General features: G+C 37.2%; 1 protein-coding gene across 1 annotated transcript in view; it reads right to left on the minus strand.

Moving 5' to 3' along the window:
• The window catches only part of TSG101 (tumor susceptibility 101), a 55476-nt gene that overhangs the window by 27352 nt on the left and 8013 nt on the right, over nt 1–20111 (minus strand). The window contains exons 2-6 of the mRNA XM_049890606.1: nt 16582–16666; nt 13590–13655; nt 11224–11387; nt 7372–7498; nt 3453–3519 (exon numbers count right to left, since the gene is read on the minus strand). Of these exons, the coding sequence (XP_049746563.1) occupies nt 3453–3519; nt 7372–7498; nt 11224–11387; nt 13590–13655; nt 16582–16666 (509 nt within the window). The remainder of the gene's footprint in view (nt 1–3452; nt 3520–7371; nt 7499–11223; nt 11388–13589; nt 13656–16581; nt 16667–20111) is intronic.

Genomic DNA, 20111 nt, shown 5'->3' on the forward strand with positions numbered 1-20111 from the left:
AGAAGGGAGCGGGCTGACTCATTAGGGGGAGAGTAAATGGGAGTATGGAGTAAGGTGTATACAAGCTTATATGTGACAGACTGACCTGATTTGTAAACTTTCATTTAAAGCACAATAAAAATTATTAAAAAAAAAAATGTTATGACTCTTTGCTGCTCCCTCCACCTCCAAATATCTAATATTCTCCTTTAGGGTTGCTATGAATTGAACTGTGTCCCCCAAGAGATATGAATTCATCTCTCTCTCAATATGCTAATAATCCAAACAGGGCAAGATCCCTGTCAACAATTCGGACAGGACAAAGGAAACAACAAGTGGTAAATAAAAGTTGAGAAAATGTGCAGCAGAAAATCAATACCAACTAAAGGAGATCAGGGAAGATTTTGGGAGTTCTGGAATATCTATGAAGTTGTACCTTTATTCCCTTCAATTACCTCACTCATACCTACTCATGACCCTATATTTTCTACCTATACTAGAGTGTTTCCCTATTCGTTCCTTGGACTTTTTTTTTTTTTTTTGCCTCTGTACCTTTGCTCACATAATAATGAGAGGGCTGGATTTGCTAAACAGTAAGTTTCCACCCAGTTATAAAATGTTATGACTCTTTGTTGTTCTCTCCACCTCCACATTATCTAATATCTTCCTTTAGGATTGTTATGGATTTAATTGTGTACCCCAAAGTAGGTATTGTAAATCCTAACTCCTATACAGGTAGATATAATCCCATGGGGAATAGTGTTCTTTGTTATGTTAATGAGGCTGCATCTGTGTAGGGTATGCCTTAAATCAATCACTTTTGAGTCTAAAAGGAGCACCTTAGGCACAGAAGCAGCAAAAAACAGAGAGGGAGACACATGCCACATGACTACCCAGGAACCTAGTAATAGAAGCTGAAGAGACAAGGACCTTCCCCCAGAGCAGACAGAGAGAGAACCTTCTCCAAGAGTTGGTGCCCTAAATTGAGACAGATGTCTAGCCTCCTAAACTGTGAGAAAATAAATTTCTGTTCATTACAGCTAATCACCTGTGGTATTTCTGTTATAGGAACACTAGATAACTAAGACAAAGGTTGCTTTCAAAATCCAATTCTCTCACTCGTGAAGCTATGACCAGATGTGACTGCTCCTTTGAAGCTTTCTTTCTCACAGCACCTACCAGGTATCAGGAGCTGTTTCCTAGTAATCGTAATACATGCTTGCTAGTACACATACCAAAACTGAACGACTGTTGACATGCCTTTTAGTTTCCTCGTATACATGCTGAAGGTGCTAAATAAAACTCCAAAAGTTCTTAAGATTTGGAAGAGACCTTAGAGGTCATCTAGTCCAACTTTCTACAGCCAGAATAAAGGCTCTCATACTCATTGTTTTAAGATAAAGAATCATATAGTCACTGATTAATTAATTCTCCTTCAGGACAAAGGGAGTCTAGAAAGAGGTTCTAAGGCTTCTGCCAGACTGCCAAGACCTTAAATATAAAGAAAGAAGAGACAAATGGCAATTTGAATAGTTACCCTTAACAATTCATTAGTTTGCAATGCTTTGAGATTAAATGTATATATATTCCACAGTAAAAAAATATCACATCTTTGAAAAACAGCTGTCTCAAAAGGAACTTCTTACAAATAACCTCACAAAGGACACATTACTGGTTGCTTAAGACAAACGAGGGAAGCCCTGATGGCATAGTGGTTAATGACCACAGCTGCTAACCAAAAGGTTGGTAGCTTGAATCCACCAGGCACTCCATGGAAATCCTATGGGACAGTTCTACTCTGTCCGATAGGGTCACTATGAGTTGGAATCGACTCGATGGCAATGGGTTTTGTTTTGTTTTGTTTTTTAAGACAAATGAGGAGCCCTGGTGGTGTAGTGGTTAAGAGTTTGGCTGCTATCCAAAAGGTCAGCAGTTCAAATCCAACAGCTGCTCCTCAGAAACCCTTTGGGGTGGGTTGTTCTTACTCTGTCCTATAGGGCCGGTAGGAGTCGGAATTGACTCAACAACAATGGTTTTTTTTTTTTTTTAAGACAAATGAATAAAATTTACATTTTTGTCAATGTTTTCAACCTTCATTTTTATCTACAAGTTTCTCTTAATTGGCTTTATTGTTTAGAAGTCCATTTCCTTATTATATCTCTAATAACTGTTCCCTCTATGTCCAAAGTTCTTTCTTTCTTGCAATTGATAATCATCATGGTTTGCAATTTCAAGGCTTCGGAAAGGATTCCATTTGCAGAGTTTAATAGGAAAATTTAGGGCCTCATAGAGCCTGTTTATATATTATTATTATAGAAATCTTTATTGTCCCTGACAATGAAATCTCTGCTTGCCTATCTAAAGTGACAGACTGCTCACTACACCATAAGGTGGGTCACTGGAATTAACAAAGGCCCAGATAAGGCACAACTCAGAAAAAGAGGGTGAGAACGGTTACACAATTTGTCACTGAATTGCACATATAGAAATCGTTGAACTGGTATATGTTCTGCTGTGTATATTCTCAACAGCAAAAAAATAAATGAAACACATTTAAAAAAAAAATCAGAAAGGTGCAGAAATGAAGCTTGCTAAATTTAACTTACAAAATTCTGGATATATAGTATATATGCACATACATTTAGTTATGATAGGTGTTTGGGAAATTTGGCTGCATTTGTTTATAAGGATTATATGAAACTAAGAAGAGTTAGTAGAGTTAAAAACTTCTTGTTAATTGTTAGAGTAGCTGGAAATCTTATCCAGGTACCAACATATGCCACTCTTGCATTTTAAGTTAGCACAAAGACCACCTTTGGAAAGCACTCCTAGATTACCACTGGAACAAGCACACATTTAAAAACACGGGTTAATAATTATGTTTCATTGATATTCTAGTATGTGTTATTATTCATAGATTGATTTTACTATGAATTTAATTTACCTATGTTGTGTTACTACCAATGTAGAATAGCTGGTAGTGCATACAACTTATGAACTGAAAGAACAAACATCATGGGGACATTTCCCCATTATATGAACGATTAACTGGTTCTCTGTAATTTACACAAAATACAAGTTTTTTTTTTTTTTTAAGATACTAAAATATTTTTTCCTTTCCTGAATTTGTTACGATATTCTATTAACCTTTTAGCTATCTACACCGGATAGACAAAGTTTTTAAGAGAAACATAGCAAGGATTTCAAGACCAATTAAGATCATCATCACCATCTCAACCCTTTCCTTCCAGTAAGTAAAATAATGCTACATTTCTCTAGAATGAAAAAAACTCCTTTCAAACTATATATGTGTGTGTGTGTACACATATATGTCAATCATAGTTCTCCCAATAAACCGAGTTTTATCTTCCATTAAACTGCAAATAATTTTATTTTAATGCAACCATTATTTTGATTCTAGATCTAGTGACAGAATTTCTGATAACACTATTCGAAAGATAATTTTTCATTACCTGGGATTGGGAGGGTATCCAGATGGGTATGCTGAGATTCCACTTGGCATACCCGGCATGTAGGAAGCTAAAAACAATTTTTAACAGTTTTTAATAACATGCATAGTCCTGAGTATGTAAGCTAACAAATAAGATATACATCACTATCAAACCACAGCAAAATTATATACAATCAAAGAATCCAAATCTCAGCACCAAAACACAACACTCCACCCATAACAGTTCTTAACTTTAAGCAGTAAATATTTTCAAATCACATAATTCCCAAGTCATTCAACATGAGTTACGACACTTAAAATAATCCCAACAAGGAGTAACTGGCAAGCAGGTCAAACTGGTCAGTTCTACAACCTCTCAAGGAGTCTTTAAGCTGAGACAGGAACTGGTTCAATTTGGAACTTAGAGGAAGGTAGTTCTGCTGTCGCCTGTCCAACATCAGCTTCTCAGAAAGTGACACATTTATTTTACCTAAGCAATCTTTTGATATTTCTTTTAAGATTATGTTGCCCAATTAGCACAGCTGGTTTTTGTTGGCCTGACTGAGGACTTTAAAAGACCTCAGACTACTATGAGAAGTGCTACACAAAACTTATATTCAGAGAGTCTGGTTAAAAATAAAAGCAAAAGCTTGGAAATACTCTATAAATGTTATACTAAGAAAAAAAGGTTAAAATCCAGCAACCTGAAAAATGCTTTACATATTCTTTAAAGAGAACATTAATGGCAGTGGTACGAGGTTGCTGAAGAACATAGATGAAAGAGAGAAGTTAATTTTGGTCTTAACTGGAAATGACTTATTCTGAGAACCAATTTTTCTTCAGTGAAACTTTTTTCACTGAATACAATAATGAATTAGCCCTTAATTCAATAAAAAAATGTTTTACTGCCTACTTTGTGGCCAGCACTGGGGATCCAATGAAAAAAACAGAAATAATCCCTGGCCTCTAGTTGCTTGGAGTCTAGTGGAGGAGATAAGGAAGTAAGCAACAACAATACTGTAGAGTGGTCAGTGTCATGACAGAGTAAGTACAGAGTGCTGTATACAGGATCAGCCTAATCCTAGGGAATGGGAGTGAACAAAAGTGACAGAAGAATGATACATGAAGGTTTAAAGGCAAGAGAAGAGATTTCAAGAAATGAACTTTTATAGCAAAAAACGCAAAGGGGTGGGAGAAGTATGCTAACCGCAGACCAAGAAAGGCCTTAAAAGCCTTTACCAGATGTCATGGGTTGAATTATGTCCCCCCAAAAATGTGTGTATCCACTTGGTTAGGTCATGATTCCCAGTATCCTGTGGTGGTCCTCCATTTTGTTATTGTAATTTTATGTTAAAAGGATTAGGGTGGGACCGTAACATCCTTATCAGGTCACATTCCTGATCCAGTGTAAAGGGAGTTTCCCTGGGGTGTGGCCTGCACCACCTTTTATCTCTCAAGAAATAAAAGGAAAGGGAAGCAAGCAGAGAGTTGGGGAACCTCATCACTAAGAAACCAGTGCTGCGAGCAGAGCACGTCCTTTGGACCTGAGGTTCCTGTGTTGAGATGCTCCCAGACCAAGAGAAAACTGATGGATCACAAGGACCTTCCTCCATAGCTGACAGAGAGAGAAAACCTTACTCTGGAGCCGGTGCCCTGAATTCGCACTTCTAGCCTACTTGACTGTGAGAGGATAAATTTCTCTTTGCTAAAGCCATCCACTTCTGGTATTTCTGTTATAGCAGCACTAGATAACTGAGACACCAGAGTTGGTGGGCATAAACGTCCAAATAGCAGTGTTCAGTCTTCTGGTTAGGACTAATACTACAGATGGCCACTAGTAAATTTTTCTTAAGCATAATAAAGCCATGATGATGTTCAATGATATTTCAGAAAGGAAAAACCTCTCAAAATGGCACAATTTTTTCTTCTCAGGCACAAAGGACGCTCTAACATCCTTCTGAAAAGATGGGGTTACTATCAAGTGTCAGCAAAACACTTAGTCAATTACTATTCCTCCATGATGCTATTTCTCACATATACAAACCACCAACTCATAGTTTTAAGTAGTTTTCTCACAATTATAAACAATTTTCCTTTGCCACCCCAAATCTATATGGTTCTGAAACGCAAATAATTTCACCAAAATCTTCGAATTGGTGGACAATAAATGTCATTTGGATCCAAGACTGGAAAGAAACCAGGCAACAAGGCCAAGTAATTTTAGAGCCAGAATAAAATGGGATAGTAATACATATAGCATAAGGGGTTATTGTGGAGATTAAATGGAAATGTACATTAAGTGCTTAGCTTTGACACAGTTTAACCATTAAATAAATGTTTGTTTGTTTTTTTTTTATGACTGTCGCTGGTCAAAAAGTAAGGTTTCACTGTGACAGTTTCTTAATAATAACTCAAAACGTAAGCTGGAAAGTCATGTAATTTTAATGTAAGCTCAAAAGTCATCCTAAAAGAGGAAATAAAAAATATTTTCAGTAATGATAATAATAATAGTAGAAGTATATAATTTCTCGACTTCAAATATTTAAGTGTACGTCCAAATTTCTGGTCTATTCTTTGTTGGGGGTGGTGGTGGGATTCAGATGTTCGTTTCTTTACAGTCATACCTAACAATAACGTATATTGTTTATATGTATAAAACGAATTACCACAATTAGCAATAAGTCTCTTTTAGTAATTTACTTAAGTTAGGTCTAGAGTGTTTATTGCGATGTACATCGAGTAAGTGCAAAACTGGACTGTAGTAGTGACCGTGGTGTGGTCTCTCCCTGGAATGCTGCACTTCCAATATCAATACAAAACTGGAAGAACTTTTTTTAAACGTGGCTCAGAAGACTACTTAAACTTGTGAAAAGGTTACCTTTATCCTAAGTGGTCACTGGCTGTATCATCTGAGCAACTAAACGCTGAATGATGAGACTAGAGAATATCTGATATTCCAAATTTAAATAGGAAAGAGTCTTCAATTTTGGGTTCTAAAGACAGCAGAATTACATAAGGTGAAAACAAATTTCTTGCCCAAAAGAAGCACCAGAATCTCTTTTATTAAAAGAGCTGCTAAATCCTAAAATCATACTTATTCTGGAAAGGTAAGAAAGGGAAATGGGTTCAAAATGTCCCTTCTTTTAGATTTCCATTTCAGTTATGAGTCAAGATGCTCCTCAGGATAGAATGGATTAAAATAGGGTAATTTCAGTAGAAGAAAAATGAAAGCTCACATAATTTGGCTTATGAGACAAATCTGGTTACTTATTAACAATAAACAAAAAAACAACTCAAAACAAAATGAAATCAATACAGGTTTGGTAATGTCAAAACAAGTTAAGTACAACCGACTCTCAATCAGGCTGATTTTAAACTATCAGGATTATTTAAAAAAAAAAAAAATAGAGATAATATGTATCAATTAGGGAAGAAGTAATACTGTCTCCATGCCCCCACTCCCTCCACACAAGAAAAAAATCATGAATTGGCTGTACTTAAGAGAAGAAAGCTGAGAGCTAGATGCTCAGTTGTGTATAATCAGAATAGCCGAATGCAAATAATTTAGTTCACCTTGTAATTGATTCTTATCTACAACACTGATCCTGGAGTGGCGCAAGATTATATATGCCTCCAAGCTGATCAAATAAGGCAATTCCAGGTGTGGCAAAATTAAAAAAAAAAAAAAATTCTAGCATTCTAGCATTTTTTTCCTCCATTTTAGAGTCCAGCACACCCAACTTAGATTTCTACCCACAAATTGAAGCCCAAATGCCAGTCTTTGGTGGGAATCTGTATATGCAGATGTGGGGTCTCAGAATACCTCCCCCAAATCCACTAACTTGATAACCTAAAAAGTAAAGTGAAGTCATTAATTAAATTTCCACAAGGTTTTTGTTTCATTTACATGAGTTTTAAAATCAAATCTCAAATCTACTTACTATTTGGCGGCCCTGTTGCCTGGTATGGTGGATAGGACGCTGTAACGTTAGGACGAGAGAAGACTGGAGGTTCATCTCCAAATACCACAATCATCACCTGAATAAGCCCCAACAAGTCTGACTGTGGCTAAAGAGGAAAACAAATCTGAGTCAGCTACTGATTTACTTTTCTACACAAAGGAAACATTTGGCCATTTCTAATTAGTGTTCAGCTTGGTGGGATAATTTTCTTTGTGGGCTCCCAAACATGAAAATTCTACTTAATTAATTAATCTTAACAAAGAAGTTGTTTTATTATTATTAAATTGTTATTTGAGGTAAAGTGTTCCCTCATGTACATAAAAACAGCACTAGCTAATGCTGTATATTGCAAAATTCAGATAGTATTCTTCTTCATTCTTGATTTCATATAAAACTAAAATTTATTTTACTAAAAATGGACGAATTAAATATACTGGTACAAATTCAAGGGTGACTGTAAGCACTAGTCATAATATTACTTAAGGTCTTTAATAGACACGTTACACTAGAAATACATGTTCTTTGAATTAATTTTTATTAAAGACATTATTATGAATTCTGAACATTACAGGTAACCTCGAGCTTAGAAGTACAAATACTAGGTTGTTGTACAACAGATGCAAACTGATAAAGGGGCCTTCTTTGCAATACCATAGTTAGAAATAAAGTGCCTGTTTTTCCATAGAAATGGCTTAATTTTCTATTTCAAATATCTATTGACCACTAATTTAAGACAAACTAGTTATTCAAATGGCTTAGTTGATGGTCCCATTTTCAGTCCTTTACATATTTAGTTATCTCACATGCTTCTTCATTCATTCTTTCATCAGGTTGTGGAGGATTACTCAATCATTCTCATCAGCCAACCATATTCTTAACAAGGTTTGTTGCTAAGTCCTGATCTTCTGTAACGTCTCTTCTTCTGTTACAAGAGTTCACTAGCAGTTTTCACCTTTCCAAAGCACCAAACCTATCTTGTTTGTTCAATTTTGTCCCAACTTAAGAAAGACAGACAAAAAACGACACTTCTGAAAGCTTTGTGTGTAAACTTGCTGATTCCCACTGTCGCATGCCTTTCTCTTATCAGTCCATGAATTTATATGCTGAATGGGTGGTAAGCACATGCAGGAACTGGACAGCAACCAGGAATGTGAGCTAGGGTGGTGGCTGGTGGGGGGATGACCACTGAGACCATATGCTTTTACTTCTTATCAATTTTTAGTCTATTGAAAAACTCCCCAACTAAATCATAATCTCCTGCACTCTCTTTTTAATTGAGATTTAATTCACGTACAATTCATCCTTTTAAAGTGTACAGTTCAGTAGCTCTTAATATTCACAAAGTTGTACAATCATCACTACTATCATTTTCCTCACCCTAAACAGAAACCCACACCCGTGAGTAGTCTCCCCCTCTCTGTCAGCCCTTGGCAACCACTAACCTACTTTCTGTCTCTATGGATTTGCTTATTCTGGCCATTTCAAATAAATGGAATCATACAATATAAGGACTTTTATGTCAAGCTTCTTTCACTTAGCATAATGTTTTAAAGGCTCATCATGTTGTAGCACGAATCAGTGCTTCATTCATGCATTCTTATAACCATAGTTTTGTTAGCACAAGTTTTATACTATTCCTTCCATACTAAATTCTCTGAAGGAAAGAAATTTAATCTAAACTTTAATATTTACTTCCAGGCCTATTATAAATCAACACGTCATGAATTCAAAGTAGTTCAAAATGACTTGGTAATTAAGTTGGTGCTGCTGTAAGTTGCTGTCAAGTCGATTTCAACTCATGGTGACTCCAATGTGCAGAGTAGAACTACACTTCATAGATTTTCAGGGCTGTGACCTTTTGCAAGTAGATCGCCAGGCCTTATCTCCACGGTGCCTCTGAGTGGGTCTGAATCACCAGCCTTTTGGTTAGCATTACTGTCATTAGCTGCCGTCGAGTAGATTCGACTCAGTGACCCCACGTGTGCAGAGTAGAACTGCTCCAAAGGGTTTGCGAGGCTGTGACCTTTCAGAAGACGACTGCCAGGCCTGTCTCCCAAGGAGCTGCTGGGTGGGATCAAAAACGCCAACCTTTTGGCTAGCAGTCCAGTGTTTTACCATCTGTGCCACCCAGGAAGCTGCAGATTAAGTTGTACAGGATATGAAAAAGCAGTGCAGTGAGAGTAATGCAGTTTAGTTGAGCTCAAATACCCAAGGGTCAACTGAAACAGATAATCTTTGGAGAATTGCTTTCCCATTTAAAACTCTGCAAACTTAAAGAGCAAAATTCCTCTCTCCCATCCCTTTTTTACTCGTTTGTTTTTCCAACAAGTAATAAAAAGGTCAGGTTTTACATTCTAAGCAGTATATGACAAATGTTCAGGATTAGAATTAATAAGCAAGTGAACTGGCAAGATCAAGATAAATGGCAGTAGCCATAGCTTATGGCTTATGTCCTGTGTTATGCTAGATTAGTGCAGCAGCCTGAATGACCTCCAGTTTTACTTATCATGACTGAGATGATTTTCTACCGAAGTTCATGCTCCCCTCCATAATACAGAATTGTTCCAACCTTCCTTGCAACTAGTTCTTACTGATGCAACATAAATAGAAGCGATGGGTTTAACTTCCAGCCCCAGGTGAATATAGAAAGGGGTATTATTTTACCACTCTCCCCTTCTTTTTTGATGCAGAGAACTCTGAAGTCCTGGGTGGCACCAAAAATTGGAAACAGCCTTGGTTTCTGAAGCATCAAATGGAGGAATGCTGTCTGCCAGTGAGGAACACTCACATGGGAATATTATGTGGGCAAGAAATAAATTTCTACAGTGTTAAGTTTCTAACATTTTGGGAGTTACTTTTTAGGTTTGCTGGCATTACTCTAAGATATTTATCCAGTACACTTTAGCCAGTATGCCTAATAATCACTGCTTTTTAGTATGCTACTATTGTTAAAAAATCTAAAACAACTGTGTCTATTCAAGGACAAAGTCAAGACATTCAAGATCTTCTGTGGTATAACCTGGTCTACCATACCAAACTTGGTAACCACTATTTTTTTTTTTAATATGTTATACCTGTAGAAATGTATTAAAAATACGTATGTTATAAAGAGTAACAATAAAGAACACACCTGTAGAGATCCCCCAAGTTAAGAAACAGAAAGCTGCCAGTGATTTAGAAGTTTCTCAGGCTTTCCTCCATGGCCACATCCTCCTCCATCTGCTGCAGAGGTAACCACTCCTTTTGATTTAGTTGATAATCATTCTTTCGCTTTACTTTAAGCACACTACCTATGATTTCCTGTACAGTGTAATGTTTAGCTTTGTCTGCTTTTGAACTTTACGTAAATTCAACCAAACTCTGTGTATTCTTTTTTGACGTGTTTCTAATGTTTAGCAATATGTTTTTAAGGTTTATTCCTGTTGAAGAATATATCTACAGTTAATTCATTTTCACTTCTACATGGTGTTTATTAATGGTCTATTCTACTGAATCCAATCTGCCACTAACCCCACCTATTGAGGTCTTAATTACTATTAAGAAATTGGTTCCTTTTTAATAGATTTTTCCATCTTGTCATCTATTTTCTTGAACATATTAATCAAACTTATTTTCAAGTCTGTGTCTGATAACTGGGTCACCTAGTTAAGAGGGTCTGTTTTCACCGTTTTTTTTTTTTCCCCTCTTGGTCCTCTTTCTTGGTATGCTTGATAGTCAGTGATCAATCTCTCATCTGTACTTGCAATCCTTCTCTAGCGCCAATAAAAAGCAGATGCTAGTGATCAAAATATATAAAATAAAACCAATTCATAGAACACTGTTAATACTTACATGTTTCCATTCATGTAGATAAGGAAGATATATTTTCCCATTTGCATCAACATGCTTTCCTGTTTTAATAGTCATAGAGCTGGTAGGCTTAACAAAACAGATAGGCGGATTATAGGGATACGTGTCCAGCAGCCACAGGCATATTGGAATGTTGTATGTATTCCCTGAGAGAGAGAAACTTCAGTTACTCTATTTTTATTATTTTTCAGTAGTAGCAAGGGAGAGCTATAACTAACACTTAAAAAAAAATCATGAAAAATATTTTAGGGCATTATATTCTTCTGTTTCAAAATTCAGTTTAAGACCAGTTTCTCAAATTTTTACTTTGTAAAATACATCAGCAGGATTAAGGAGCTAATAGATCACAAAAATCTACTGGATCAAAGGATCTGGATAAAGTTAATATATTGAACATCAATCAGATGGAAATTGAGCAGTCTTATAATAACTATTCAAATAACTATTTAAATCACCTAACAATGCAGAGATATTTTCCCGTGAGAAACCAAATCAAAACCAAACCCAGTGCCGTCAAGTTGATTCCAGCTCATAGTGACCCTATAGGACAGAGCAGAACTGCCCCATAGAGTTTCCAAGGAGCGCCTGGCGGATTCAAACTGCCCACCCTTTGGTTAGCAGCCGTAACACTTAACCACTATGCCACCAGGGTTTCCCCATTACAAACAGTTTGACTTTATACAAGGATGTACACATATATTTCACTTAAAGAAATTATATGGTTATAGGGCTTTGGATTCATTTATTTCTCCAAATTGCTCCTAAAATGTGAAGAAAAAGAAAACCAATAGAATATATCTTAATACATAAAACAAGTTATTCTCACCACCCAGAATTCTTTGCCTTAAGAAAATGAAGAATTTCCCAAAATTACTTAGGCTTGGGAACTACACAAGGAATGGTTGAGGAAAATGAGGCTTAGTTTAGATAAAATCAAGAGCATATATAACAAATGTCTTCAATTATATCTTCCAGTTTCCTGCTCCCCCCCTCCCCCCCACATAAACACACAAACCCATTTCCCTTACCAGAGTTTACTTCCTGAGGGCAAAGTCAAGATCAGTAATCTTAAACTTTACTCAGTCCATCCTAAACTTATCATTCTTGCTTTACACAGTGCGGATACTATTTTTTCCCTCTGCCTGGAATGTCCATTCTGTTATAAATGGCTACTTATCCTTTCATAAGCCAAAAAAACAAAACAAAACCCACTGTCATCAAGTCGACTCCAACTCATAGCGACCCTATAGGACAGAGCAGAGCTGCCCCGTAGGGTTTCCAAGGAGCTGCTGGTGGATTCAAACTACTCACCTTTTGATTAAGAGCTGAGCTCTTAACCACTGTGCCACGAGGACTCCTGCTAAATCTTTAATACCAAGCTTAAACGTCTGTGATCTTCCCACGTGGCCTTTTTCTCCTCTGATCTCATTGCACTTTTATATTTTATCACTCTATAGTAGTTTTATGGAGCCCTGGGGCACTGTGGTTAATAGCTACGGCAGCAAGCCAAAAGGTCGGCAGTTTGAATCCATCAGCTGCTCCTTAGAAACCCTATGGGGCAGTTCTACTCTGTCCTACAGCGTCACTGTTGAGTCGGAATCAATTGTGTCCCCTACTAGAGTGAGTTCTTCCAAAGTAGGTACATCTTTATTTACCTTTGTATCCACAGAGCCCCAATCGCTATGCCTCAGCATAGCTGGTACTGTGTAAAATCAATGGGTAAGAAGTTACAGGGAAACATGCCTAAGCTAGTCACGAGGAAGAATTACCTAACAAACAGAACTGTCTCTCATGAGGCTGAATGCTTGCTTATCACTAAGTATTCCAGCAGAGGTGGCACAGTGGTCAAGAGTTTGGCTGCAGACCAAAAGGTTGGCAGTTTAAATCCACCAGCCACTCCTTGGAAACCCTATGGGGCAGTTCTACTCTGTCTTATAGGGTCGCTATGAGTGGAACTGACTCAATGGCAACGGGTTTGGTTTTAGGTTTTTATCTTAGCCTCTACACTATACAGCTTTCCATTGTCAGAAAAGTCTGAATGAGGTGGGAGGCTGAACTAGGAAGTTCCGTTCTAGTTCTAAGATTTTTAAGGTCCCCTTCTAGTTCTAAGATTCCCCGATTCCTCTTGTACACTTACGCATTTATTTGTTGATGCATCTTTTGGTACAAATGTTGAAAATGTTAAGTGCTGCCGCCACATGAAGATCAATTAGAAGTTAAAATCTCTGTACCATTGTGAAAGCCATGAGAAAGAGATTTAATTTATGTGTAACTCTTTGACAAAATATTATTGTGTAAAACACTGCATCCATACTGGAAATATAAAATGACAAAAGATATTTATTTACCTCTATAAGGCACAGGAATTGTTCCAGTGAGGTTCATTAGCTCCCTGGAACTGCCATCATTAAAAACTGAAAGGCAAGAATGATTTAATCATAAGTATTTTCAAAGATAATCCCATATAAATTACTCTTCCAGAAACACTGATTAAATTCATTATTCTCCTTGAAAGAGGCTAATTTGTTAATGTATCATCCATTTTGCCCAATAGCAAAGCATCCTTTGTTGAACGAGTACAGAAAAGATGCTTTGAGTTACTTGGAAAAATGGATATGAGTAAATATGAGCTCTGGGTCCCCAGTTAACATGAGGATACAATTATTTAAAAATCACTATCAAATGATACCATACTCAATGTTAACCTAATATCCATATAATTTAGATTCCCCAGACGTTTATTCCTACTCAGTGTCATCTCAATTCCAATAAAGTATATCACACTATAGTATTAAAAAGAAAGAAGTTTTCAGTGAAAAATAAACATTTTTAATATAAACATTTCTTATACAAGTTTTTCTGTCTACAACTGTCTGATTGGTTAGGGCACATAATGGGCATTACATGGACTGCTATTATTTACAAATGATCTAGAGTTAACACTATTACACAGGGAAAAGGTTGTTAATGAGCAGCAAAAGAACTTACAGCTTCACTTTTTTTTTGGCCACATCAGGTAAATATAATTTATTTATTTTGGGGGGATTTTTTATTTTATTTTAGATGAAGGTTACAGAACTAGCTTCTCATTAAACAATTAGTACACATGTTGTTTTGCAACACTCGTTACCAACCCCACAACATGTCAACGCTCCCTTCTCGACCTTGGGTTCCCAATCACCAGCTTTCCTGTTCCTTCCTGCCTTCTAGTCCTTGCCCCTTAGCGGGTGTGCCCCATTAGTCTCGTTTTGTTTCATGGGCCTATCTAATCTTTGGCTGAAGGGTGAACCTCAGGAGTGACTTCGTTACTGAGCTAAAAGGGTGTCTGGGGGCCATACTTTCAGGGTTTCTCTAGTCTCCGTCAGGCCAGTAAGTCTGGTTTTTCTTTGTGAGTTAGACTTTTGTTCTACATTTTTCTCCAGCTCTGTCTGGAACCCTCTATTGTGATCCCTGTCAGAGCAGTCAGTAGTGGTAGCCGGGCACCACCTAGCTGTGCTGGACTCAGTCTGGTGGATGCTGTGGTAGCTGTGGTCCATTAGTCTTTTGGGTTAATCTTTCCCTTGAGAACTTACAGCTCCACTGTTGGTCTCGGTTCTCAAAGTTACTATTGGTAATTATAAGCTGTGCTGTAATGTATTTTGATTTTATGCTTTCTAAAAACTATTATATATGAATTTGTGGCTTTGTTTACTGTAAAAACAGATTTTGATGACAATGGTTTAGACTTGGTCCAGTTATACAAAGTTATACAAGGTTTGTTTAATAATGCTAGAATCTGTCAGTTTTGATCAACATATTCATTCTTTTAGGGTGCAGTAAAACTATACACTTACAGTAAAGTTCTAGCCCCAGTCACTTTTTTCCTCCCTTGAAGCAATTTTTTAATTAACTATAATTTTGGGAATATGAGGATTTTAAAAAATTGTAAATACCATACTGTAGAATACTTTATTCTAATTTAACAATGTGAACAGGTATAAAAAAGTATAAGGTAGGTCAAAATGAGGGAGAATTGTGCCCTGGGTTTGGCAGAGGATTTCTGTTTCCTGTCTTTGCTGTTCAGGAAATGCAGGGTTGCCTGACCCCTCCATTGCCTACCATCTCTCTTCCCCAGGCTCCAAAGGTTTTCAAAGTCCTAGGAGTGGGTGGAGTTTAGAAGACTAGTCTAAAGGAACTTTAAATTCAGTTCCTTGCCCTCAGTGCCAACCATAATGGACAGGAGGCAGCATGGGCTATCCTTTAGCCCTTGCACGTTAGGTATTTACAAGGACAGAGGGTCGGAGAGATTCATGTTAGGATCGGTGGGGACAGAAAAGACCTTTTTAAAAAAAATCAACTCAGGTAGTATCATTTCTTACTTAAATCTCAACTTTATTTTGTCTCAAATAAAAAGTGGAGACAAACTGCCACGTACCACATATTCCTTAATTCGACCATATTGGAAAATATTTTCCCTGTCTATAAAATGAAAGGGATACTCCACAGTACAGTTTCACAAAATGTGCTGCCAAGAACAAAGAGATGCTCTGGGGTATAAAACCTGAAGCCACTGAGTTGATTCTGACTCATAGTGACCCTACAGGGCAGAGCAGAACTACCCCACAGCATTTTTAAGGAACAACTGGTGGATTCGAACTGCTGACAGCAAGCTATTAAGTACTACACCACCAGGGTTCCTACGAAGCTCAATAGTCAAGTGTCAAGTAACTTCAGGATATACTATATAATATATTCTCTTCTGGAAACCCTGGTGGCATAGTGGTTAAGTGCTATGGCTGCTAACCCAAGGGTCTGCAGATCGAATTTGCCAGGCACTCCTTGGAAACTCTATGGGGCAGTTCTACCCTGTCCTATAGGGTCTCTATGAGTCGGAATCGACTCGATGGCACTGGGTTCGGTTTTGGTTTGGATATCCTCTTCTATTCCCTCTTGGTGATGCACTACACATTAGGACATTAAAGGCTGCAAAGAAACCTATTTAATTTTGTTTAACTTAGAATTGCTCAAACTTAATCATAGAACTTTCCCTGACCAAGCAGCATTCTTCAAAACTAGGGATCTATCTATACTTAACATTTTGGGAAAGCAGACTATCTTTAACATCCCCTCTTGGCCTAAATTTGCAAAATTTTATGTTAGAGTACTTTTAAAAACTTAAAAGAAACAAATATAAGATGCTATTATTAGATCTCATAATTTCCCAGAAGTCTTTTTAGGCGGAGGGTCCCCCTTACAATTGTAAAACCAACAAACTTAAAAGGAAAATGGGAAACTCATAATGATTAACAAAAAGAGCAAACTCAAAGTACAGTAACTGACATTTTCATTACATAAACTCACCATATGAATCCAACACAGGTTTGAGATCTTTGTATAGAGTAATAACATTGATAGTTTCACGTACAGTTAGGTCTCTGTATTTGTACTGAAAAGCAAAATCACATAAGAATTTAGCTTAAAACCAATGCACATATTTTACTGCCAGATTAAAATATTTTCTTCATAGCACAAAAGTATAATCGTTCTCACTAATTATTAAAATTAATTAATGCCTGAAAAGAACCTCAATAGCTTTCTCTCCTGCCACCTATTAGAATCCTATATTGAAGCTTATCACCATTTCAGCTCTTCTTTCCAACCTAAAAGGCCCTCTTACTAAGCCAAATTTTAAACATTCTCAGACTTAGCTTACATCTTCCTCTTCTTAATGAATCCTTTTCCAGACTTCTCTTTAGCTCCTAATGATCTCTCCTTTTTACCAAACCCCAGCATTTATTGTCAATACCAATTATGTCCCAATTTATCATTTGCTGTTATTTATCATTTTGATACTCCCACTTTGTACCACTCCACTCCAGGTAAACTAATAACCTGGTTTACCCACACCCAGTTTATTAGGAGATGGGATACCCATCTGACCACCACAGAATGAGAAGCTCATCAGTTGACAAGCTCTATCCATGCCCACAAGCTTTCGATCAGATTTTAGTGCTCCCCTCTTAGAGACTGTAAAACAAAAAGGAACCCTGAAATAACAGAGATAATGCAAGAAGCAGAAGACTTCAAAAATAATTAGCATTAATAATCTCAGAGAGAAGAAATGATATTGTAACCATAAAAGAACACTCATAGAACAGAAAGATCTCTTAGATACAAAAATATGTGCAAGCAGAAACAAAACATTCAATTGAAGGATTAGAACATAAAGTCAAAAGAAATTTCATAAAGTATAGCACAAAAAGACAAAATGGTAGACAATAAGGGAGATATATAAGAAATATTAGGAAATAAATCCTAGTAAGAAATAATAAATAAATAAATAATAAATAAATCCAGAAGGTCTACTCAAAGGACAAAAGGAGCATTTCCTGCTCCTTTTGTCCTGTGAAAGGAATAAACATATCCTTATTTCTCCTGTCTTATTCAAACAAACACTCCTGATCTCCCTTTCTCTTCCAGCTACTGCCACAATTCTCAGTTCTCCTTTACAGCAAAACTCCTCCCGCAAGGAGCCGCCTATATTTGCTATCTTTCAATGCTCTCTTTTTAAAACTTTTTATTATGGAAAATTTCAAATATACCCAAATGTAGACAGCATGGTATAATGAACTGTATCCACTAACCAACTTCAATAATAATCAATTTACAGGCAGTCTTTTAAATCTGTAACTTCATCCATTTTTCCCTCCACCTGTATTATTCTGAAGCAAATCCTAATATCATATCCTATCATCTGTAAGAGTATTTTGGCATATATTTTTAAGATAGGGTTAAAAAAAAAAAAAGCCACAATATGTTATCACACCAAACAGTCTAACATTTTTTTTTTTTTAGTTTGTTTGAAGCAGGATGCAAATAAGGCCCACATATAGCAATTTGTTAAAATAATTTTAATCTGTAGATTCTCCCTCCTCTTTTTATAACAGCTTTACAGAGACAGATTTACATATCATATAATTTAAAGAGCACAACTCAGTGGTTTTTAGTAGTTTCACAGAGATGTAACAACCATCACAATCAACGTTAGAACATTTTCATCACCCCAAAAAGAAACCCCGTGCCCTTTAGATGTCACTACCCACTGTTTCACCCTCCCCGGCCCTGCTGTTATGTGCCATCGAGTAGATTCTGACTCATGGCCACCCTATGTACAATAGATTGAAACGCTGCCTGGTCCTGCGTCATCCTCACAATCGCTATCCTTGAGCCCACTGTTGCAGCCACTGTCGATCCATCTCACTGAGGGTCTTCCTCTTTTTTGCTGACCCTCTACTTTACCAAGCATGATGTCCTTCTTCAGGGACTGAACCCTCCTGGTAACATGTCCAAAGTATGTGAGACGCAGTCTCACCATCCTTGCTTCTAAGAAGTTTTTGGGTTGTATTTCTTCCAAGACAGATTTGTTTGTTCTTTTGGCAGTCCCTGGTATATTCAATATTCTTTGCCAACACCATAATTCAAAGGCTTCAATTCTTCTTCGGTCTACCTTATTCACTGCCCAGCTCTCACATGCATGAAGCGATTGAAAAACACCAGGGCTTGGGTCAGGCGCACCTTAGTCTTCAAGGTGACATCTTTGCTTTTCAACACTTTAAAGAGGTCTTTTGCAGCAGATGTGCCTAATGCAAAGCGTCATTTGACTTCACTGCTGCTTCCATGGGTGTTGATTGTGGATCCAAGTAAAATGAAATTCTTGACAATCTTGATCTTTTCTCCATTTATCATGATGTTGCTTATTGCTCCAGTTGTGAGGATTTTTGTTTTATGTTGAGATGTAATCCATACTGAAGGCTGTGGCCTTTGATCTTCATCAGTAAGTGATTCAAGTCCTCTTCACTTTTAGCAAGACTGTGTCATCTCCAAGACGCAGGTTGTTAATGAGTCTTCCTCCAATCCTGATGCCGCATTCTTCTTCAGACAGTCCACCTTATGGATTATTTCCTCAGCATACAGATTGAATAAGTATGGTGAAAGGATACAACCCTGATGCACACCTTTCCTGACTTTAAACCATGCAGTATCCCTTTGTTCTGTTTGAATGGCTGACTGCATCTTGATCTACATACAGATTCCTCATTAACCCAATTAAGTGTCTGGAATTCCCGTTCTTCAAAATGTTAGCCACAATTTCTGATCTATACAGTCAAATGCCATTGCATAGTCAACAGAACAGGTAAAGATCTTTCTGGTATTCTCTGCTTTCAGCCAGGATCCATCTGACACCAGCAACGATATCCCTAGTTTCACATCCTCTTCTGAACCTGGCTTGAACTTCTGGCAGCTCCCTGTTGATGTTATGCTGCAGCTGCTTTTGAATGATCTTCAGCAAATCTTTACTTGTGTGTGATATTAATGATATTGTTCGATAATTTCTGCATTCAGCTGGATCACTTTCTCGGAAATAGGCATAATCATGGATCTCTTCTAGTTGGTTGGCCAGGTAGCTGTCCTCCAAATTTCTTGGCAAAGACGAGTAAGTACTTCCAGTGCTGCATCCATTCGCTGAAACACCCCAACTGATATTCCGTCAATTCCTGGAGCCTTGTTTTTTGCCAATGCCTTCAGTGCAGCTTGAACTTCTTCCTTCAGTACCATCGGTTCCTGATCATATGCTACCTCCTGAAATGGTTGAACGAGGACCCATCCTTTTTGGTATGATGACTCTGTGTATTCCTTCCATCTGCTTTTAATGCTTGCTGTGCTGTTTAATATTTCCCCTGTAAAATCCTTCAGTATTGCAACTTGAGGCTTGTATTTTTAATTCAGTTCTTTCAGCTTGAGAAATGATGAGTTTGTTCTTCCCTGTTGGTCTTTGCACTTCATTATAATACTTTGTCTTCTCGAGCCACCCTTTGCAATCTTCTGTTTAG

The sequence above is a fragment of the Elephas maximus genome, chromosome 7, assembly GCF_024166365.1.
Source record: "Elephas maximus indicus isolate mEleMax1 chromosome 7, mEleMax1 primary haplotype, whole genome shotgun sequence".
Taxonomy (NCBI): domain Eukaryota; kingdom Metazoa; phylum Chordata; class Mammalia; order Proboscidea; family Elephantidae; genus Elephas; species Elephas maximus.